The sequence below is a fragment of the Protomyctophum parallelum genome, assembly GCF_964188405.1.
Source record: "Protomyctophum parallelum genome assembly, chromosome: 1".
Taxonomy (NCBI): domain Eukaryota; kingdom Metazoa; phylum Chordata; class Actinopteri; order Myctophiformes; family Myctophidae; genus Protomyctophum; species Protomyctophum parallelum.
The window spans coordinates 21,727,753-21,752,161 of record NC_139697.1 but is presented as its reverse complement, the minus strand read 5'-3'; the positions used below and the strand labels follow the sequence as shown (position 1 = coordinate 21,752,161).

The 24,409-nt window shown below is 42.9% G+C and overlaps 1 protein-coding gene across 1 annotated transcript in view; it reads left to right on the top strand.

Annotated features, from left to right (window-relative positions):
• The window catches only part of vps50 (VPS50 subunit of EARP/GARPII complex), a 218,347-nt gene that overhangs the window by 98,562 nt on the left and 95,376 nt on the right, over positions 1-24,409 (top strand). Inside the window, exons 14-18 of the mRNA XM_083763390.1 lie at positions 4,730-4,821; positions 6,178-6,272; positions 7,775-7,873; positions 14,897-14,987; positions 18,769-18,966. Coding sequence (XP_083619516.1) covers positions 4,730-4,821; positions 6,178-6,272; positions 7,775-7,873; positions 14,897-14,987; positions 18,769-18,966 — 575 coding nt within the window. The remainder of the gene's footprint in view (positions 1-4,729; positions 4,822-6,177; positions 6,273-7,774; positions 7,874-14,896; positions 14,988-18,768; positions 18,967-24,409) is intronic.

Here is a 24,409-nt window from a genome sequence, read left to right as displayed (position 1 = left end):
AAATGGAACCAAATGGACCGTTATGGGACTGTGACTCTGAGAGTGTACAAATGGAACCAAATGGACCGTTATGGGACTGTGACTCTGAGAGTGTACAAATGGAACCAAATGGACCCGTTGGGGTCCAAAGAGGCTCATTAATTAAGTGATCGGCGAACCTGATATGTGTGCTTGGCCTGAAAACACTGTTAAATACTATTCATTGACTACCACATCTCTGACAGACACTCACACACTCACACTCACACTCACACTCACACTCACACACACACACACACACACACACACACACACACACACACACACACACACACACACACACACACACACACACACACACACACACACACACACACACACACTCACACACAAACAGTGACTCATACATACTGTTAGTCAGACGTCATCACCTCATCATCAGTTGGCCTTGATATAGGAATGTCCATGTGTTGACTGGTGCTGGCTATTTAAAACCCAATCCTTAACTCTGAATGTAACGTTGTAATCCCTTGATGGAAATTGACAATTATACGTCTCATTGCCTCCGACGATTGCCCACATTATTAACTCATTTTGGGCGGGAACCCCTTTTGGTGGTGTTAGCATTATGTTATGCTTTAGCTATTGAAAAATAGCAGATCTACGAGCTTGTAGGTCTGCTATTTTTGAAAAATCGAAGAACGACATGGAAACATAGCTTTTTCAGAACTGTCAGGATGTAGAAGACATTTTTTGAATCTGATCTCAGGTCAAAATGGGTTAATCTCTGTGTCTTTGTGGTGATGCCCAGCCTGTTGTGGTGTCTTCATTTGCCAGGTGCTATCGGCAGGTAAATTGCTTTTCTCACAGCCCTTGACAAGCTTTTTGTAACCACCTCCATGCTAGTCTGCGTCCTGACTCGGGGGTGAAGGAATGAGCCTCGGTTGCCAGGTCGAAGCAGCGATTCCATTAGTTTCACATGGCGGTCCCGATGAGGACTTTGGCAGAAAAGTGCCCTGGGGTTATTTTCCAGTTTTCTTCTCAATGCACTTTATTTCTCTACTCTGTATTTTTTTTCAAAGGAGTGTCAATTCCCTGCATCTTTGCCGCTGATAGATTTTTAGGACGGACAGTAAATCTTCCCCTGGCGCATCTTTGAACATTTTACGAGTAAGTTCCTTTGAGGGTGATCCCGTCCTTAAAAAGCTTTTTGCGTTTAGAACTCTTGCAACTTCACAGGGTCTAGGTTTACAATTCAACTCTTGAAAATGTATTAAATTAAATTAGCATTGAACATCCGATCTCCCACGCCTAGCCTTACGACCTACAGTTTTACGTTCTACTGCAAGTTCAAATCGATGTTCACCAACAAAACGTTACTTGCTTTCCATTTGCTCACCCTGTGATGGGTTGAATACAAGGAGAGTTTTTATCTGTATAACGGGAGATATCAAGACCAAGATTAACAGCAAGACTAGCCAAATTCTTAAACTCCAAAACAATGCTCATAGCATAGCAACAAAAATTGCATTTCAAACCTCCATTTTACTTCACCTCATTTAAACGAAAACTTATTTTCTGTGGTGAGCAACTCCTTAAAAAGTTGTTATCACAGTAAAGCCCTGATTCTTCCTCTAATGGATGTCCTGATAGTGTACTGCCTGGACGCTCTGTTTTTCTGTTTGTCTGTCTCTGCATCATTAGATCATTATCATGAAATGGGGCTGCCATTGCAATTCTCCTTTCACTAAGCTTTTGCAGAGTTTTGCTAAGTCAAGGCCACTTAATGACTCATGTTTTTGGGACCAATGACTATAGATTGGGCTCCTGTGGGTGTATCTCCTGTGAGTCACTTAAGACTCTGTCACTCACAATTCTCTCCAAAGGGTCAGACACACCCCAGATGTAGACTACTTTTTACTTTTTAGGCAAAGGTTAAAGGGACACTTCACCCTTTTTTGCAAAAGAAACCCCATTTGTTAATGACGTTTAGAAGATTTAGAACACCTTCCTGGGGCCTTTATGTGTGTGCAATGTCCATGATCTCACAGACACTGGTCTCACTTCCTTCCTGGACTACATGTTGTCTCAGTAAGACAGCCCTCCCCCTATCCACAAGGAGGAGCAGTGCGCCAAAGCATTAAGGGTATTGTAGTCCAGGTAGGAAGTGTGCCCAGTGTCTGTGACATCATGGACACTGCTAAAATCTAAAATATCTAAAACCACATATTACACACTTAAAGACCCTTTTTTTTGGGTGAAGTTTCCCTTTTTTTCTCCCTCATTTTCGTCACTGTTGAGTGCTTTTTTCCAGTTAAAAAAGTTTGGTGAGCTTGTTGAAAGGGTAGCTGATTTTTCCCTTTTTAGTGCGGCCTTGCCACTGAATACCACATGTTTTGTACTTGTGTGGTTTACATACTGGAACACCCCTAGAATGCTCTTGATATAAAGGATGATTGCTGATGCTAATTGCCAAAAAGCTACTCAGAATAAATGTTCCTGTGAATTTCTCATCTGAAGGCCTTTATTCTCTTCTTTTGCATAATAATCCAACTATTACAATCCGTCATGGGCCTTAGTAACCCCTCTCTCTCTTCTCTGATCATGTCCCCTCGAGAGAGATTAGCTCAGCCTCTGTGGGTAACGTACTGTATTGGTCTGCACACCAACCGCATATTATATGCTGTGGCGGTACAAGTACTCCAATGTTTTACTTAAAAACAGTATCAAAAGTATCAATACTGCAATATATCTAGTATAAGTCCGGAATTAAAAATGTAATACAATAGTTTTTACAAGAGTATTGGCATCAAAATGTACTTAACGTACCACAATTTATGTGAAGTGAGGGGCGCTCTTATCATCGTACATCATCCATTCATTGTAAATGGGAATTTAAATGGGACTTTTTGTAGGATGAAAATAGCCAATTTGCTCGTCTACTCTCGTGTAGTGAAAGTATTGGAAATTGGAAATACTCAAGTAAAGTACAAATACCTCAACCTCAACATTGTACTTGAGTATATGTACTTAGTTACTTTCCACCACTGCTGGTCTGAACACCAGCCGTGTATATGTGAAATGAAAATGTCAGACGGATCCGGGAAAGAATTGTTTCTGACCGCGTGGGACCAGATTCTTTTCAACCTTTTTTTTTGTATTTTGAAAGTCGGCGATCGTCCGCCAAGAAGACCCTGACCGACGTGCGCGCTCTATACTTATCAAGATGGAGTGGCCACCCAGTCTGCTCAAAGAGATGCCGTGAGGTCAAAGTTATGGAGCCATCACTTATCAACGTGTCTGCAGATGAATGATTCACCCCCGGCCTGTACCTCTTCATATAATCCCAGGGATTAACTGTATCTGCATCTCACGCTGCTTGAAATGACATTGACTTGTACATGAAAGGGCCTTTTCTTTTTACCAGCTGCAAGCTGAGTCTATCATTATCGTCGATGTGCAAGCTAGGCCTCTACCGAGTGGAATAGTAAGAGAGTGAGGGACACTAGTGTTGAATGCGGAAGTGCTCATTCTATCTCAACGGGATAGTTCCAATGTTTGGAACTATAGCCCATAGGCACCCGCTTTGTATTTAAATAGCACATTTCCGACGACCAAGGTCGAACCAAAGCACTAGTATATTAAAATACAGACAAGGAAAGAGAAAATGGATTACTTCATGGCAAGGGCTAGTGCACTCGTTTCTGTCTGTCTGTCGCATGCAGCGGCCGTCTTTTCTATGGATGTATATTCTTGTCCTGTTTTTGCCTCCTGTCAGTCTTCTATCTCTGGAGACTCTACTGTCTGACTCTGACCCTCCTCTAGTGTCACTGTCTGCTTATCGTGCAGCGTCCGCCACTGTGCAGAATGTCATCTCTGAGTCTTGTATAGCTGATAATCTCTCCAGAACCGGTCGTCCACCGAAACAGCCATTGAAGGGCAGGGCTGCTGAGGGACGAGCGTGTCCGATCTGTGACTAGATGTCTTTGCGTTAGCGTGCCCACTGCCTATCACTACACCTCACTTAACTGTTTATGGCACAGAATCAAACCAATATCTTTCTATTTGCCTTTTATATCACTCGTTGGATTGCTAGTTTATTCATCTACTGTCCCGGGTTTGTTTCTGTCTTTCGTCCATTCAAATGTTTTTCCTAAGAGAAATTCCCTAGAGCACGGGTTCCCAACCATGGGGGTTTTGTGACCCCTAGGGGGGGTCCAGAATTATTTTTGGGGGGTCCCAAAAAAAAGAAAAAAATAGTGAATGGCTGGAAAATGGAAATTTAGAGTTTACATAATACATATCTAGTACACAACTTTCCTTAATGATTATATCTGGTTTCAGTATTTATTTATGATGTATTTTCTCTATTAATAAGGTTATTGTATTAAGCTTATTATATGTATGAACACATTTAGACTTGAGGACGCATTTGTGTCACCATTATTTTTTAACTTTAGCTGTTGAAAAATTACATATCTACAAGCTCGTAGCGCGGCACCGAGTGAGCTTGTAGATCTGCTATTTTAGAAAAATCGTGAAAATGTGAACTTTTTTAACTCGTATCCCGGGACCCTGGTCCCTGGAACAACATATTTTCAGATGGGGGGTCCGGTGGCCAAATACATATAATTCCGGGGGTCCTTGACGTGAAATAGTTTGGGATCCACAGAAACATTGTTTTTTCTTCTTCAGAAAACTGTCTGGTCGTAAAAGTGTTAATTTTGTATCCGTGTTGTTTGTCTCTCAGACGACAGCGGAGCGAGCGAGGCTGACGATTCGGCGGTGGACCGCACCTACGTGAAGAAGAAGTTGGAGCACGGACTGTCACGCATCTGGCAGGTTAGGAACGATGGCACCCAAATATTAACCACCCTGGGCAAGACCTACGCTGAAAAGACTATCAGCGGAAGTTGCAGGATTTTAGCGGAAGTATTGCCCAAGGAAATGACGTTGATGCAAGTGTTGTGATTGGTCGGGAAAATATCGTATCCGGGGGAAATACATCTGACGGATAATCGGATATTCCGGAGGATACGTCCGCCGATAGCTTCTCTGCCTTACGTTGTGACCAGCTTTTCTTTTTGCAGATAAGTAAGCCTGGGACCGAGGCTAAATATTAACCCATTTTGACCTGAGATCAGATTCTAAAAAAACAGTTTTCTGAAAAAGCTATGTTTCTATGTCAGTCGATTTAAAAAAAATAGCAGACCTACAAGCTCGTAGTGCGCCACTCGGTGGCGCGCTATGAGCTTGTATCTGCTATTTTTCAATATCTAAAAAGGGGTTCCCGCCTAAATGGGTTAATAGCTCGCTCGTTCTTCTCTTTGCAGCGCTGATTTCGTCGACTAAAACTATGACGAAAAATGTCCGTCGACTTACCTTTTTTCACTGACGAAAATTAAATGGAAACTAACTGAAAACTCAGCCGTGATGACTGAAACTATAAAATGTATTGTCAATTTCATCAACAAATTAAAAAAAACCTAGAATAAAATGTTAGGAAGTGACTATAATGCACAATTGGCAGATTTATACTTTGTTGCACATTGATGTTGTCCTGTGACAAAACTAGCCAAACTACAGGCTCACTCACATTGTGTAGGTCGGATATCTTTTTTTTATAGATCATTTATAGATCTGATGTGATCATACTTTCTTATCTTCTCTCACAATTTGGTCTCTTATAGTGCTCATGATCGCTCGAGTCGTGATGGTACTTACATTTGCACTGGGCTGCTTGGTGATGTTGTCAACAGCAATGGATGCGCCCACTCTTATCTGTTGCTTTCGATCGCATGCATGTCCAATTCCTTGTCCCAGACAGAGTGTGTAGAGTAGGAGAGTAGCGACACGCTTTGATCTCGCCACAAAGCGGGTGCCAGTATGGGCTATAGTTCCAAGCATTGTTCCTATGGCTGGAACTATCCCATTGAGATAGAATGAGCACTTCGCAATCCATTGTCAACGCTAGGGTCCCAGATGGCATTTCTGGTGAAAACCAGCTTTATTCCAATGCTGTCAATAGCAGGTCTACAAGCTCGTAGTGCGGCACCGAGTGCCGCTCTACGAGCTTGTAGATCTGCTATTTTTCAACAGCTAAAGTTTCAAATAATGGTTAAAGTGGTTGAAAGCTACATATGAGGTGACACAGATGCGTCCCCGTCCTTAATGGATCCATGTCTCTGTTGTGTCCAGGATGTCCAGCTGAAGGTGAAGGTGTACATCCTGGGGACGGACATGTCCACCTTCAAATACGACGACTTCATCGTGGTGCTGGACGTCATCAGCAGGTGAGTCGTAGCCTCGGAGGTCAAAGACGGAAGATTGTTAAAGGAAAACATTTTTTCAACCAAGGTTCTTATGTTTTAGGTTGTTCTATGCCTGAAGGTCCTCAGGGACCGAAACGTTGCCTTATTAAAAGTAAAAACTCCTGTACCGAGAGTCGGAGCCTCTGCCTGATGGCCTCAAATGTCTAGTATCTCCCCCTGGTCCATAGGGATATCCCTTTGGTCTAGTCACTAGACCAAAGGGATATCCCTCTGGACCAGGGGAGATACTAGACTCTAGTGGTTAAGATATCATGCGGCAGACCTCGGGTTCCAATCCCGGGCGTTACGCAGGTATGTTTTTATTCTTATCAAGGTTATTAGAGGAAGTAAATATTTAATTATATATTTTTTCATTGGCTATACTTTCTTTTGTTTTAGCGATCCCCCCCCCCCCCCCCCCCAACCAATGGCTATACATTTGTATTTAAAAGTTTTTACAAAGTTTACAAAGTTACAAAGCGATTTTCTTTATTATTATTTACTATAGTCCTACTAGACCAGAGGAAATTACATCTGGCAACAAAAGATCACAGGATCTGTTGAATGTGAAGGAGGAGGAGGTGGCCATACTGTGTGTCGTATGCGCTATGTCAGCTGCTTGTTGTTTATGACAAACGCATGTATTATAATTATTATTATTATTATTATTACGCATATTATTATATGTACATGAACATTTTAATACATGGCTTAAACACACAAAAAAAGCTCAATATCTTATTTCCATCATGTTACTTTCTCACCCAACATTATCCTCTCCCGTCATCGACATTTTCCCTTTTTGTGAAATGCCATGAAAAAGAAACTATAATATTTTAACCCTCAACTCAACAAGGGGAACTATGCTAGTATTTCACATGAACACACTATATTGCAGTGATGTAAATAGGTGTTCAATGTAATGAGTCCCGGGATGAGGGGATGGTCCCAGGGACATTTTATGAGTCCCACTTCAACAACGTTATAGGAGTCTTATTTTGCCATTTTTACAAATTGCAGCATTTAACTCCCAATCTCATTGTATATGGTTATATTGTATGTGGTTATATTCATGTAGAAAACAGAAGAAGAAATTATTATTATAACTAAAGCTAGCGAAATAAACTAGAACAAAAAACAGTACAGTAGTACAGTAGTGCATCCCGTGGATGCAGAGGTCGTTGTTTTATTGCATCCCTTAACCCATTCTGGGCGGGAACCCCTTTTGGTGCTAGCATTATGTTATGCTTTAGCTATTGAAAAATAGCAGACCTACAGGCTCATAGCGCGCTATGAGCCTGTAGGTCTGCTATTTTTGAAAAATCAAAGAACCACTGACATAGAAACATAGCTTTTTCAGAAAACTGTCAGGATGTAGAAGACATTTTTAGAATCTGATCTCAGGTCAGAATGGGTTTATAAACTGCGTTTTGGGATGCAAAATGCACCCTATATTTTAATATCTTAATATTGTCCTCTTCAAGGCTGATGCAGGTGGGGGAGGAGTTCTGTGGCAGCAGGTCGGAGGTGCTGCAGGAGTCCATTAAGCGGCAGAGCGTCAACTACTTCAAAAACTACCACAGGTGAGCTCGGTTCTGTAATGACATTCTTGGTTTCAAGGATGTTTAATGAATTCAGCCAAAGGTACAAGGGAATAGGCAAAAGTCATAGTCAAAGGCAAAGTTAGAATAAGCAACAAACAATGACAAAAGCTATAAACAGACGGGACCGTGTAGAGTGGCTATTCTAGTGTCTAGTGCAGGCAAACAATACTGACTGAAGTGGAGTGGTGATTATATAGGTGTGGACTAATGAGGAGCAGGTGTGTATAGTTAGTAGGTTGGAGATGATGATCTCTGGAATGAGGGCATGGGCGTGGTCCTGACAGGTGCCTTCTTTGCCACCAGTGTCGATTTGGACAGCACATTTTGATTTTAGTTTTAGTCACTCAGTCTTTGGAGTAAAACTTAATTTAGTTTCAGTCATATTCTAGTTTTAGTTGACTAAACATACGGTTTTAGTCGACTGAATCTGCGGTTGATTTAGTCGACTACAATGTATTTCGGCGGGCCTTGATGCCGTCGTAATGGCTGATTTTACACTTGCTGAAAATAGCCGAACTACAAGCTCACAACGCGTCGCGCTGCGACACGTTGTGAGCTTTTCAGCATGCAACCAAGTGTGGAACGACTTGTCTTTTACTTACACTCTATCTGTTGTCCACTAGTCCCTTCCTAACATTTTAGTCTAGTTTTTATTTTTTTGACGAAATTGTAAATTATATCATATATCATAGCTTAGTTTTCATTTAGTTTCCATTTTTGTTTTTTCCAGTGGAAAAAGGTAGTCGACGGACATTTCCCGTCAAAGTTTTAGTCGACAAAATCAACACTGAACAGTTAGTCATCTATACGAGTTCTCTCTCGCTCTCTCTCGCTCTCTCTCTCTCTCTCTCTCTCTCTCTCTCTCTCTCTCTCTCTCTCTGTTTGTCTGTCTGGAGCTAATCTCGCAAGCTGCTCAAGCGATCAGTGCCACATATCTTGTGTCACTAGGCTAATGTACAATGACAGTGATTTTCTTTCATATTAAAAACCAAAAAAACAAACAATCAAGGGTACTGCCGCAAATCGACGCCCTAAACAAACGGTGACGTGAGCTACAGCCAATCAAATTACTTCAAAACAAAGTGATGGAGAACTATTGTGTGTCATGCCGCGTTACATTACATTACATTTTTGGGGCCAAGCATATTGAAAAACTTGAAAAAGAAATGTATTAAAAATACATTTCTAATCTATATGCAGAACATGTTAAACCTAACGATTCAATGGATACAGGTACATTTACAGAAAACACTTCCTTCAACTAATCTATATTTTAATTCGTGAGATGACCGGGTTCTTGGCAGATCCCTCCAGTGAAAGTCAGACATCCAAGTTGCCTCCTCTTAGGGGCAGTGATTGCTTCTCAATAACCAACATGTCTCGGAGAGGAAATAGGATGATTAAATTCAACAAATTGTGCTGCTGCTGCTGCTGGATAATGCAGAGTGCTTACATCACTCGCTGCCTGCTGCCACTCGCATGAATATGCATGTGGGCCGCATTACCAGGTGGTAATTTGATGCCGTGATTACCTGTTGGGTGTCACTGACAACGATGTTGAAACAGCAGGTGTGGGGGGGGATGTGTGCGTGCGTGCAAAAGTAGTCTTACGCCAGGGCTCCACTGGGCGCGTTTGGGCGCGTTGCGTCACGCGTGCGTCACACGTGCGTGCGTCAAAAAACGAACCGGTTCAAATTTATGGTGACGGAGACGCGACGCAACGCGGGCAGTGGAGCCACCCTCCATTGATTAAAAGGGAACATTCCCGATGCTGACGGAGACGCGACGCAGACGCGATGCAGACGCGACGCAGACGCGCCCAGTGGAGCCCTGGCGTTACAGTACGTTGTAACAGCAACGAAATTTCCCGGAAGTGCATTATTTGTCAATGGGGCCCGGCAACTACTGGCGATAGCAGGCGAACAGGCGATGGTCGAAAAGTGGGCGTAGGAACGTCGCCCGAAAAGATGAAAATAATTCATCTTTTGGGCGACGTCGTCCGGCGATAGCGGGCGATTGGGTGATAGCCAATTAAATTCAAGTGTCGCTCGCCGTTGTTCTCCCGCTGTTAAAACGCACTGTCAAGATTAGATGGCGGGTCTGTGATATACAGTAGGAGGGGCCTGTTATAGTAGGAGGGGCCAACCCATGTAGGGCTTCATAAACACACAGGAGAATCGTGACCACTTAAACCCGACGTACTTTGTTGGCCTGCTGGGTCACCACCCGGGGGTCCAAACTTGGTCCCCTCATTTTCCCCCCCCTCTATACTCAAATCCCTCGAAGCCTCTATGGCTGCGCGGAACGCGTCCGTTGCTCTTGTCTGCGGAGAGGCAAATAAAACAATATGAAACGGACATTCACCGACATGCGTGCTGTTTCATGATATCGTCGGGTCATGCACCTTGAGACTTTGGTTTAATCTGGACTTTGGCAGGCGGTCCGCTTTGCAGTGCTTTAATTACTTTACAAATACTTGACCTGTACCGGCCTACTGGAGAACGATGCAACTTTGGAACCTGATAATACCTGTTGTTGTCAACTTATAATTATACTGTACTGTATATATATTTAAACAGTAGCGCATCAGATAATAGACAACCTTTGATATGTAGGCCTACATACTAGTCCATCTAAACAACAATATTGTTTTTTTTTTTTTCATACTTTAAATTTGAAGTTTTGAAAACACATATGTACGTACACACACACACACACACACACACACACACACACACACAGACACACACACACACACACACTCACTCACTCACTCACTCACTCACTCACTCACTCACTCACTCACTCACTCACTCACTCACTCACTCACTCACACACACACAGTGTCTTGTCACCATGCATCATGTTCACATTAGGGCTGATGTATGTGTGATTTGGGCGCCGCCGTCCATGAAGCTATTCTTTACGAGGGAACCTTGGCTGCCCAGTAGACCCAAGCCACTGGGGGGCGTGTAATGGTGGCCCGCGGGTGTGCACCACACACACACACACACACACACACACACACACACACACACACACACACACACACACACACACACACACACACACACACACACACACACAGTAATGACATTAATTTGGACTTCAACTATGATGACGAGTTAACACAGTGGGGAAACCCTTTTCCCATTTATATGCCATTGATTAGATTCTTTGGTTGCCTTTGGTTTTTTGACGATTGAACGACCTTTGTGTTCTTTCGAGTGAACCCTCTTTTTTTTGGTTTTAGAAAGACTTTCCCAAAGAAGAGATGGCGGGGGGGGGCAAAATGGCTTTATTTAAATAGAGTTGACTAAGCAGCTGTGACGGCATAATCCTTTTTAACTCCAAAGGTGGGAGAAATCCAATTGATCACAGTGCAGTGTTTCTCTCTCTTGTATCTCCTTGGTTTATGTTTTTTTTGCAATGCTGCTTCCAACCATTGCGAGGACTGAGGGAGGTGGCTGACAACCTGCCCTTATATGCTGACTCTACTGGCATTTCACACATCATCAGATATTGACCAGTCAGCTCACTGGGGGGGACATGAAACGCACATCGCGACATGAAACGTGTGCACACTCTGCAGAGTCTGCACACCCCCACATGCACATGCAGGGACATGTCGAAGTGTCCTTGGGCAAGACACTGATGTGCTGGGTGGTACCTTGCATGGCTTCCGCCGCAATCGTTGTATGAATGTGTGTTTGAATGGGTGAATGTAATGCACAATCTATGTAAAGCGCCTTGGATAAAGGCGCTATATAAATGCACCATTTACCAATTACTGTGTCGCTTTTTCCAAGGGGTGGAAAGTAGCTAAGTGCATTTACTTAGGTATTTGCACTTTACTTGAGTACTTCCAATTTCCAGTACTTTTGCTTCTGCTCCACTACATACATCTCGGAGGCAAACGGTTTACTTTTACTCCACTACAATTATTCCGTCACTGCACTGCACTTTCCCAGGCTGTCGGTGACCTTTGCATGTTTTCAGAGCACTGTCCAGTGCGTTTTGGGGGATATATACTGTACAGCCAATGCTGGAAAGTAAATTGTATGGAGGTCATTAAATCTGTGGAAGCTGAGATCCTAGCTGTCACCCCCCTCTTTTTTAATTTCTTTCTTTTCTTCTGTACATGTCTTTGTTTTAGGGATGCACCGATATGGAAATGATTGGCCGATACCAATGTTTAAAATAACAATTTAGCCGATACTGATGCTGATATTATGCTTATTTAGTTTTAGTTGTTTTTATTTCCCCCTTTTGTGCCAGAGAAACACATACATATTCAATACAATAAATAAATGCTCAGAATCTACAGCTTGGTAGAGTACAGATAAACCAACACACCAACAAATAATCTACAGCTTGGTAGACTACAGATAACCAACATAGAATCTACAGCTTGGTAGACTACAGATAACCAACACAGAATCTACAGCTTGGTAGACTACAGATAACCAACACAGAATCTACAGCTTGGTAGACTACAGATAACCAATATAGAATCTACAGCTTGGTAGACTACAGATAACCAACATAGAATCTACAGCTTGGTAGACTACAGATAACCAACACAGAATCTACAGCTTGGTAGACTACAGATAACCAACATAGAATCTACAGCTTGGTAGACTACAGATAACCAACATAGAATCTACAGCTTGGTAGACTACAGATAACCAACATAGAATCTACAGCTTGGTAGACTACAGATAACCAACATATAATCTACAGCTTGGTAGAGTACAGATAACCAACATAGAATCTACAGCTTGGTAGACTACAGATAACCAACATAGAATCTACAGCTTGATAGACTACAGATAACCAACATAGAATCTACAGCTTGGTAGAGTACAGATAACCAACACACCAACAAATAATCTACAGCTTGATAGACTACAGATAACCAACATAGAATCTACAGCTTGATAGACTACAGATAACCAACATAGAATCTACAGCTTGATAGACTACAGATAACCAACATAGAATCTACAGCTTGATAGACTACAGATAACCAACATAGAATCTACAGCTTGGTAGACTACAGATAACCAACACACCAACATAGAATCTACAGCTTGATAGACTACATATAACCAACATAGAATCTACAGCTTGATAGACTACAGATAACCAACATAGAATCTACAGCTTGATAGACTACAGATAACCAACATAGAATCTACAGCTTGGTAGACTACAGATAACCAACACACCAACATAGAATCTACAGCTTGATAGACTACAGATAACCAACATAGAATCTACAGCTTGGTAGACTACAGATAACCAACATAGAATCTACAGCTTGGTAGACTACAGATAACCAACATAGAATCTACAGCTTGGTAGACTACAGATAACCAACATAGAATCTACAGCTTGGTAGACTACAGATAACCAACATAGAATCTACAGCTTGGTAGACTACAGATAACCAACATAGAATCTACAGCTTGGTAGACTACAGATATCCAACATAGAATCTACAGCTTGGTAGACTACAGATAACCAACATAGAATCTACAGCTTGATAGACTACAGATAACCAACATAGCATACAGCTTGATAGACTACAGATAACCAACATAGAATCTACAGCTTGGTAGACTACAGATAACCAACATAGAATCTACAGCTTGGTAGACTACAGATAACCAACACACCAACATAGCCAATGCAAAATGTTGCCCATGTTTGCTATCAGTGGTTCCGAAGTGGGGTCCCAGGGATCCTTGAGGGAGTTCCAGGGGATCCCCAGCTAAATGATAGTTTGGAACCAAATGGAGTTAAATTAACATTGATTTTACAATATAAATTGGGGTCCCAGAGATAGAAATGCCGTTTAAAATGGGCGTCCGTAGCTTAACGCATGTCAAACTCGGGGCCCTTGAAATGGAAACGGTTGAAAGTGACTGTAGTCCGGCAGCCGACAGGCTTCTTTTGTTTAAAGTGGGAAATTTGGTATATAGTCTTTTATATTGCCCCAAAATATTGTCTATAACTCTATACATGCATTCATGAATCCACTTGCTGACCGGCTGTTAGTATTGGGCTTTATTTTTTATTAACATCCTATGGCAGGCAAAATTGTCAAATGTAATACTTTCCTTATGCTTTAAGTAGCATGTGTCAAACAGAAAGGTTACTTTAGTAAGTGAGCGAAATATTTCGCTCACTCACTTAAAATAACTAGGGGGTTTTCATGATTCTGAATCCATTCCAAGCATTATTTTCACCAAAAAACACTCCTTGGGCTAAAAACAGCCATAGACGTCATGTCAAATGTGATGAGGTCAGCACAAATGTGATGAGATCAGCACAGTTTGAGCAAGTGGCACTTAAAAAAATATCTGCAAGGAATTTCTTGACAGGAAGTAGCTCATAAAATGTCTACGGTGGATTTTTATGAAACACACACACTTTACAGATTGAAAAAGGATAACTCAAGCTTTCCCTACAGCTGCAATGTTGGTGATTTTGACGTTGTTTAATGTAATTAGATAGGACTTTTCTGTTTGGATGAATGGGCTGTCTATGAGAAGTGTCACCTAGGTATCACCTTGCTGGCAAGATGGCTGCGGTAAAGGGAATACATCTCCCTCTTTGGCTGTCTTCATATTGTCTCTATCTGTCACCCTCTCGTTAGCCTCGGAAACCCAGACGTTTTTATTTCCAGGGAGGAAAAAAGAGAAGTCTGGGTCCGAGTCCACTTCAATTCGGCATACAGTAGCGCAAACTTCGCTCACTCTCTGCTGATTTCTGATCGTCTGCACCTTTGTTAAATTGAGGCACACACGCACACTCCTTTCTCTCTCTGTCGCTCTAATTAATCAGTCTCATGTCGCGCAGCTGCGTCTAGATTCTCCCGGCGGATCCTGCCGGGAGCTGCCTGTGCCATAGAAAGCATAGGTGGACCCCAGGCTACCCTCTCGTTCTCTTTCTGAGATTATTGTCTTTCTGTGTCTCTCTCCCAACCCCGTGCAGAGCTCGACTGGAAGAGCTGCGCATGTTCCTGGAGAACGAGACGTGGGAGCTGTGTCCCGTCAAGTCCAACTTCAGCATCGCCCAGCTGCATGTGAGTACCATTCAGGGGGCGCACGAATACCATCATGAAATCATGACCAATATCCCATTATTTGCGGGGTCATATGTCTGACGATACCGATTCCGACACCGATATTATGACGTTATTGTATTTATATTTAACTCATTGTTGAATTTTTCTTATTTTTAAATTGTTTGGTTAGCTGATGAAAGTACACGGTAAGCCCCGCCTCCCCACTAACAGCTGACACTCTTAAAGAGACAGAGGCTGGCTTTTCGGCGAGTACAAAGCCATCGACGGTCACGTCATTTTAGTATTTTCAATATCGCTGAAAATAATCTGTATTATTTCAAGACCGATCCGATACCGATAATGCCGTTTTTATGGCCAATTATGATACGCTACCGATTAACCCATTTTGGGCGGGAACCCCTTTTGGTGTTTTAAGCATTATGTTATACTTTAGCTATTGAAAAATAGCAGATCTACAAGCTCATAGCGCGGCACCGAGTGCCGCGCTACGAGCTTGCAGATCTATTTTGGAAAAAAATTGTGAAAATGCGTCACAAATCTTTTAATATATATTCTTTCAGAGCGAACGTTTTGTGTGTGTGTGTGTGTGTGTGTGTGTGTGTGTGTGTGTGTGTGTGTGTGTGTGTGTGTGTGTGTGTGTGTGTGTGTGTGTGTGTGTGTGTGTGTGTGTGTGTGTGTGTGTGTGTGTGTGTGTGTGTGTGTGTGTGTGTGTGTGTGTGTGTGAGCATTCATGCGTGTTTGAATGCATGTCATGTCAGCTGTATGCGTCAGCGGGGGGTATATACATATACAGTGCATTATGCCGAAATTTACACATCACATTAACATCAAAATGGGAAGAAGATGACCGTGTTGTGTCCTATACCCCACACTGTGCCAGCGTACAATTTCATTTTCTAGGACTCATAAACATTAATTTACCACCATCGTAGATGATTAATCCATTTAGACCAGATTCTACAAAATAATGTCTTCTTAATCGTGACGGTTTTCTGAATATGTTATGTTTGAATGAATATGTTTCTCTATCGGTGGTTCTCAAACCTTTTCATATCAAGGACCTTTTCATATCGACCTTTTCATATTCGGCCGCGTACTCCAATCTGAAAATATGTTGTTCCAGGGACCCCCCCCCCCCCCCCCCTATGCAAAACCAAATATTTGAGTTAAAAAGGTTTGATTTGCACACATTTTCACGATTTTTCAAAGATGGCAGATCTAGAAGCTCCGTAGAGCGACACTCGTTGCCGCGTGCCGCACTATGAGCTTGTAGCGTTTAACTTTAACGTAATGGTTAAAGTGGTTAAAAGCTAGATGGTGACACAGGTGCGTTTCCTCCTCGGGTCTAATTGGGTTAAATCTGACATGAAGCAAGTCTGCTCTATAGAGCGTCGCAGTCCCTCCCCCTTTCAGAACAACGAGTGGCCCAGGAAATGAATCGCAATGCATTTTGACCATAGGCATTTCTTAAATTATTAATTTAAAGACCTTTTAAGCGTCGTACGAAGCCAACTCTTGTCGTGACAAATCATAACACACACAATATTTTGGACCAAACAAAGAATTAGAAAGTAGAAAATAACGGCAGGTTACACTTTTTTGTTGTTTTTCTTCTTTGTAATTATTTGTTTGGTCCAAAATTTTGTGTGTTGTCATGATTTGTCACGACAAGAGTTGGCTTCGTATGACGCTTAAAAGGTCTTTAAATAAATAATTTAAGAAATGCCTATGGTCAAAATGCATTGCGATTCACTTCCTGGGCCACTCGTTGTTCTGAAAGGGGGAGGGACTGCGACGCTCTATACCCTTCCCCTGTTGAGACACCACCGTTCTCCCTCGAGTGGTATATGCAGTGGTGGAAAAAGTATTCGCTTTACTTTTTATTTTTTTTATATTTTGGGGGGATTTTTATCCCCAGTTAAACGTAGCGCGTGGAAGGAACACGTTATTCCGACCAGTTCCTTTCCCCTCCATCAGGCGCCCCGGCTGGCCAGGGGGAGGCAGTTTAGAGACCAGGATTACTGCATGTTTTTTGTGAGGGTACCTACCCTAGGGGAGAACATGCAAACTCCAAGGCCCTTTCACCAACCCCGCCTCGGGTATATGGGCACTGATGACACGGAGGAGAGAACACGCCCCCCAACGCCCACAGAATCCCCAGTGGGAATCTAACCCAGGACCTTCTAGCTGTGAGGCGACCGCACTACCGACTGTGCAACCGTGCCCCAAATACTCGCTTTACAAAAAGTGTCAATACTGCAATGTAGAACTACTCTGTTACGAGTAAAAAGTACGGAATTCAAAATGTAGCACATTACAGAGGCAAATTCCACCACAGTATACAGTATTGGCCGAGTCATAATTGTGTATTCTATTCCGCGATAAGTTATGATCAAATTACAGTATATGGTGGAGTAATGCCTCGATATCATTGGGGAAATGATTGAGTGGGCTAAGTGGGATAGCAATTTCTTGCTGACATTTGCACTGGTGGGTATCATACTCTCATTGCTCCATGTGAATACTCTTTCATCCATAGATGAGCAGCGAGCGACTGATTAATAATGTCATTGTTTGAACTCTGAAAGAGAACCGTGTGTTCTGAGTGAGTTATATTAACCCTGCATCACTCTGTACTGTACTCTCACATAGATTTCAATTCCATAATTGCAGTAACCACTTTATTACTGTCACTGTTGTGACATGCTTCGCGAGCATTGCGTCTATGTATTTCTTTTGTTCTCGACTGTTATTCGACATTTTCAGATGAAGGGAAATCGAGTCCCTGTTCATTACAATGGGGGAGGGTGGAACGGTGCTCCGAGTGGCGCACTATGAACTTGCTATTTTTGAAAAGTCGTGAATATGTGCTGCAAATCTTTGAATATATTTCAGAGCGAACATTTTTAACTAAAATATTTGCTTCTGCAGGGATCCCTGGAACAACATATTTTGAGATGGGGGTCCGTGGCCCAATAGGGATAATTCTGGGGGTCCTTGACATGAAAAAGGTTGAGCACAACTGACATAGAAACATGGGTTTTTCAGAAAACTGTCAGGATTTAGAAGCCTTTTTTTTAATCGACATCACTCCAAAATGGGTTAAAGATATAAAACAGGATCACTGTAATCCATTTTTTCACAGCTGCCGTTGCTATAGGCAACACCTTGCACACAGCTGTTTTGCGCATGCCATGCACACATCATTAACTTCCTTGTTTTTACGGGCCGACAAAACTCTATTATCTCTGAATCTCTACGTTACTGTCCATGGTTTTGATCAGAACGGCGATGTTCCGTCCTCATTTCTGACTCAAGCATCTCGTTTTGGAATATAAACACTTCTAAAAGAGAGTTGAGACTTGACAGCGCGAGGTAGTAATGGAAGATTATATCTCACGGTGTTGGCACTCTTAACGCCTGTATTTTGACAAACTCTGGCAGTAAGTGTTAATTTGTAATACAGTCCACTTGGCATAGAGTAGCGCAAACGTCCATCTCTCTCTCTGCTGATTTCTGATCGCCTGCACCTTTGTTAAATTGACGCACACACGCACACCAGTACACACACACACACACACTCCTCTCTCTCTCTGTCGCTCTAATTAATTAGTCTCATGTCCAGCAGCTGCGCACAGTTTCTCCCGGCGGATCCTGCCGGGAGCTGCCTATAATGCCATAGAAAGCATAGGTGAGTTCCAGGCTAGTTAGTCTGACTGTGTCTCTGTCTCTCCGTCTCTCACCCACCCACCTCTCCCTCCCTCCCTTTTTCATCCAGGAGTTCAAGTTCATGGGCCACGGCCGCTCCCCGTCGGTGTCTCCCAGCAGACAGGCGGCAGTGGCAGCTGCTGGGGCCAGCCGCCCGGACCAGGAAGAGCCGTCTCTCTTCCTGCAGTTCACCCAGGAGGGGAACCCCTTCGAGAGGCCCATCGAGAACCGGGAGGAGGAGATGGACGACGTTTTGGCGTCCAACGGGGTAAGGGTCGACGACGACACAGGTTGATCAGGGGGTTGGGGCAACTTTGACGATTGTGATTCCAGAATCACTGTCCGAGGGCCACGTATATACTGTCGTATTAAGAATAGCACATCTACAAGCTCGTAGATCTGTCGTTTTTGCTATGTTTGAATTGAAATCCTGAAAAATAACACAATTTCAAATGCATTTGGTTTTAGCAGGTTAGCCGGTTACTTATGTCAACTTTATGAACTTAAATGCAAATACACATATCAATATTCTGATGTTAATCTGCAGGCCACGTTAACACAATCCCTACTTTTGGCGGAATGCTCCGCCATAAGGACTGTAATAACCTTCCGCTCGTGTCGGAATGCTCCGTCAGATTAGCTTTATTATGGATATCAATCCGCATCGCTGAGAACAATTTTCATTATTATTTTGCCTCTGCCTTTCCTTCTTTAGCGATCATAGACCGGATCGCGCGCTGCCGTCCACCTCCCATTATACAGGCAGACTAAAAGCTGAATAACTCCTAATCTACGGAGCTCTGCATGGTTTGGTCAATTAGCGCGATGTTCGGAGGTCTTTGCTGATTATCCGGTGGTCTAGATGGAAACATTAGTGCTTTCTAGAGCAAGGATGGCTATATTTTAGCTCGCTAGCATTGACGCTATTTATTTAGCACAAGATGGACGCCCACAACATCCGTTTCTGTGCTGCGTGCGCAACCTCTAAATCGCCCCCACAGACCGTGGCAGTCAGAAGTTGGATTTGCGTCCAGCAGGTGGCAGCCAAACGGTTAAGTGAAGGCCAGCTCCTGTCTTAGCCACGGCCTTTTACACGCTCTTTTTCTCGGAAACCATCGCTATCCGTGGTCTTAAACGAATCGCCGATGTTCGGAGGTCTTTTCTGATTATCCGGTGAGCGTGATGGGAACATTGGCGTTTTCTAGAGCAAGGATGGACACGTATTACACACACATAAAAATAAACCCAGGAAAGTGTTTGTGTTTGTCATCCAAACATCATTAAAATAAGATCTGGTTAGTGTCCCATTAGTGGTCACCTTCTGTCACATGATTGAAACACGCCCACAGAACCTCCCAGAAGGCTTCATGGCAAAATGGCAGCGTCCGACAATAATATGCACTTGCGGCACAAAATGTAGCAACCTCAGACCTCAGCAACGGTGTAGCTACACCACTATGCTGCTTTCAGCACATTTTAATCCTCTTGTTCTCCCTTTGTTCCACTTATCCGTCATTACAATTATCCCATCATCATTACAATTTGTCGTTCCTCTCAATTTAGACTTTAGACGCATTGTCATTTTGACTTTTTTTTAATTCAAATTGAGTAAGTCGTGCAATCATTCTCAACCACTGGTTGAATTGCTATTACCAACGAGTTCACAAAGACGCCATTTAACCCATTCTGACCTGAGATCAGATTCATACGAGGTTTCCACTGGACACACACTGGTCTGATTAACCCATTCTGACCTGAGATCAGATTCTAAAAATGTCAGTCATTCTTCGATTTTTTCAAAAGATAGCAGACCTACAAGCTCATAGCGCGCCACCGAGTGGCGCGCTATGAGCTTGTAGATCTGCTATTTTTCAATAGCTAAATCACGACATGATGCTAACACCAAAATGGGTTCCCGCGCAAAATGGGTTAAGCTCTTGTGTCAGCTCTTGACACAGTGGCTCCTATGAAAACTAAAAGAGAAACAGAACACCCTGGATGAGCAAATGAGCACACACGTTCACTGAAGAGAAGAATGTCGTAGAGCTGAGCGAGTTTGGAGAAAAAAACAAACTCACCGTCCACCTAGAGATTCTTAAAAAGTCAACAGTCGCCTATAACAAAGCCTTGCGTCTGGGCAAGGCAGGCATATTTCTCCTGGCATTATTAATGAGAACAAGACAAAATGCCAGAGTCCTAACCATTGAACGACATTTCCTGGTCCCTCTGTGCTGGGTAACCATCGACCAATGTGCCCTTTCTGGGCAAGGTTTTAGAAAGGTGTATCTTTCATCAGTTGGATGTGTTTCTACAGAACAATATAGGGTCCTTGCTTTTATTTATTTATTTATTTTCTCCACTGCTCTGTGTTGTAATCTCTAAGTACTGGACCCTCGTCTGGTTCTGACAGACAGGTAGTGTGTGCCGGCTGGGTGGTGTGTGACGATCCGGTTGAAGTATTCCTTCGTTGCGGCGACTGCGGCGGCGGGCCCGGGAGAACAATAACGTTACACGACAAGAGACAGTATCACGCTAAAGGTTCACACAGTTTATTACACACACAGGAACATACGTGACTAAATTTAACTGAGGGACTGAATTTTCGTTTCTTGTGTCATATATGTCATATGAAAGCAGGGAAACATAGCTTCAAATTGACATAATGGTTGTTCAGTTTGACCCACCAGTTTTGGGGATATGGCTTATAGAGTAATGTCTTGCAGAAAACAGCGAGTTGAGAAAACAGGCTTGAAAGGTTCACTCCTGTGGTCTCTAACATTACACCTAGCTACATGTTTGGGCATTTATTTCATATTCACATGTCGATTTCAGCTCTGACATTTGTTTCAGACATGCTCTAGTAGTATGTGAAGAGTCTGCCTGTGCTATAAACTTATTTAAAAGAAAAAAGAAAAGAACAGTTTTTCTCCTCTGGTGAAAAGCTGGAATTTGCGCGATGGCAGTCTCTCAGTCAAATCTGGTCACATATAGTGCTGGATCCTAATGACGTGACAACAAGATATGAGACATAATAACGTGCCTACTCATAGCGTGCCACTACGAGCTTGTAGGTCTGCTAATTTTTTTAAATCGTGAAGATATTTATTTCAGAAAACTGGAGGATTTAGAAGATTTTTTATTTATTTTTGAGGTCAGGCCTAAATGGGTTAAGGGGGGCTAATCAGCTCATTGCTACATGTAGACCTCCAAGTGTCCTCATCACCTGGTTCAGAACACACCCCTGGACTGCGGTCCGTGGCCATTCAGTGCAGCATTTGATGAATGGCGGCCATGTGTGACATTTAATATGAGCTGTTGGGCATAATGAAAATAGAGAGCCGTTCCCCCACATGGGAGTTCTGCGGTGTCATCCTCGGCCAAGCGAGGATGAACTTGTCAGCGGCGGGCTGTCAGAGCGATAAAGCATCGTCCTTTTTGTCCACGCGCGAGTCTCTAAAGGGGCTGCTGAAGATGATGTGATTTGTATAGCCGGTGCGTTTTCATCGATTCAAGATCTTCTTATCCCCCAACAGAGACTTAAACTTCAGCTGGATGTTTGGAGCTCTTATCTGTCGATGGTCAATAAATATTATATTTCTTGTTTGGCACAGCAGCAGTACTTCTCAAGGCGGGTGCCTTGAGAATTAGTATGATTTTTCGGTGATGTGCTTGACATGAAAAAGGTTGAGCACCACTGACATAGAAACATACAGTAGGTTTTTCAGCTGTCAGGATTTAGGAGACATTTTAAGCCGCAGGGGTGCCCAAAAGGTAGATCGTGATCTACCAGCAGCAAACGGCATCGGTGCAGGTAGATTAAATTATATAATTTAAATATAAAAAGCCATCTGCCCCTTGAATTAAGGCAACTTGACTTGATTGATTGACATCAAAAAAGGGTTGTGTTGCGCACAAAGTAGCATTACAAAGTTATGTACAAAAGGAAACCAACTAATTACATTTGGAGAGACAGCGAAATCCCTTCACGACGGACGACGTACGTCGCGACGTATATTTTTCCGTCGCAACGTATATTCGAGTACGTCCTGGCGTAAATATCAATTCGTCCCGGCAGAACGGACTCGTCGCGGCTATATCTACCCGTTTGCGACGTAATAGGTTGACTATTATTTTCCGTCGCGCCAGAACGGGACTCGTCGCAGCTATATCTACCCGTTGTGGCGTGAGCTGGACTCGTCGCGGCAGAACGTGACTCGTCGCGACTATATCTACCCATTTGCGACGTGCGCCTCGCCGGTCCGGTCTCCAGGCGAGCCTGCGTCCTTCATATATTTTTTTTTCTGCTCTCGTTGGACTTAACTTTAAAAGTCCAATGGAACACCTCTTTGTAACGGGCCGCTGTAGCATAGTGGTCTAATCCCTCGCCTCTCTATTCTTTTTTGCTGAGGACGCTGGTTGAATTCCCGCTCGCGGCAGACCAAAATTATTATATTTTAGACAGACACACAGACAGACAGACTGCCTGTCTGCCTGCCTGTCTGCCTGCCTAATGTATTGTAAATAATGTATTCATTCCATACGGCTATTTTTTTTTAATATAAAAACTTTTGTCTTTCGCGCGATTCGAACCAGCGTCGTCAGCACCAAAACATTGAGAGGCGAGTGATTAAACCGCTAGACTACAGCGGCCATACGTTACAAAGAAGTGTTTCATTGGACTTATAAAGACAATAGCACCCAGCTGCAGTCTCGCAAGGGGAGGGACCGGAAGTGCTTTTATTTCCGGCTTCCACGTGCACAAGCGCACATACACGCACGCGAAATATAATGCAATATGTAATAATCAGCTCATACATTATAAAGACATTATTGCATTATGAAGTTTTATTACAGTATGAGTCGCCTATGTGGAGGTTCTTAATGTAACACATTATTACATTATAGAAAAATCTATTAAGTTATGTGCTCGTCTTTTAATTACATTATGAGCTGATTATTACATTATGAGGTCAGATGTAGAGTTGCTGGCCTCCTCAGCTCCATATATGGAGATCTAGGTGATGATCCAGTCTTTTCAATGTATGGCTATCCAGGGTTTGATGAGGTCAGTGTCGGGATCTTATATCATATGGAAACGGCCATATATGGTGGTGTGACGTGTCATGAGGCGTGACCATATATGGAGGCATGACACGAGGCGTGACATGACACACTTACTGACTGACTGACGGGAAATGCAGGTTTTCATAGTAAATTAAATGCATATGGTCGTGTGTCTGTGGTCTATGGTCTGGACATGGTGTGTGTGGGACAGGGGTACGGGGTTATAGCAACTTATTACATTACTTAAATGCCTTGATATCATTATGTTATAATCGACCATATAGGCCTAGCCTATTATTGCATATCATTTTATTATTGTTAGATTTGCATTTCTTCAAATATGCACACTTATACCACCAACTAATAAGCTTTCAATTAAAATATTACCTACAACAAACTACTTCAAACTTTTCCAAACCGACCACGTAATTATGTTTAAGCACAGATGGTACTATATACACCCGGCATTTAAGCGCGCACCAGCAAGTGCGTGTCGTGCACGCGCATTATATTTCGCGTGCGTGTATGTGCGCTTGTGCACGTGGAAGCCGGAAATAAAAGCACTTCCGGTCCCTCCCCTTGCGAGACTGCAGCTGGGTGCTATTGTCTTTATAAGTCCAATGAAACACTTCTTTGTAACGTATGGC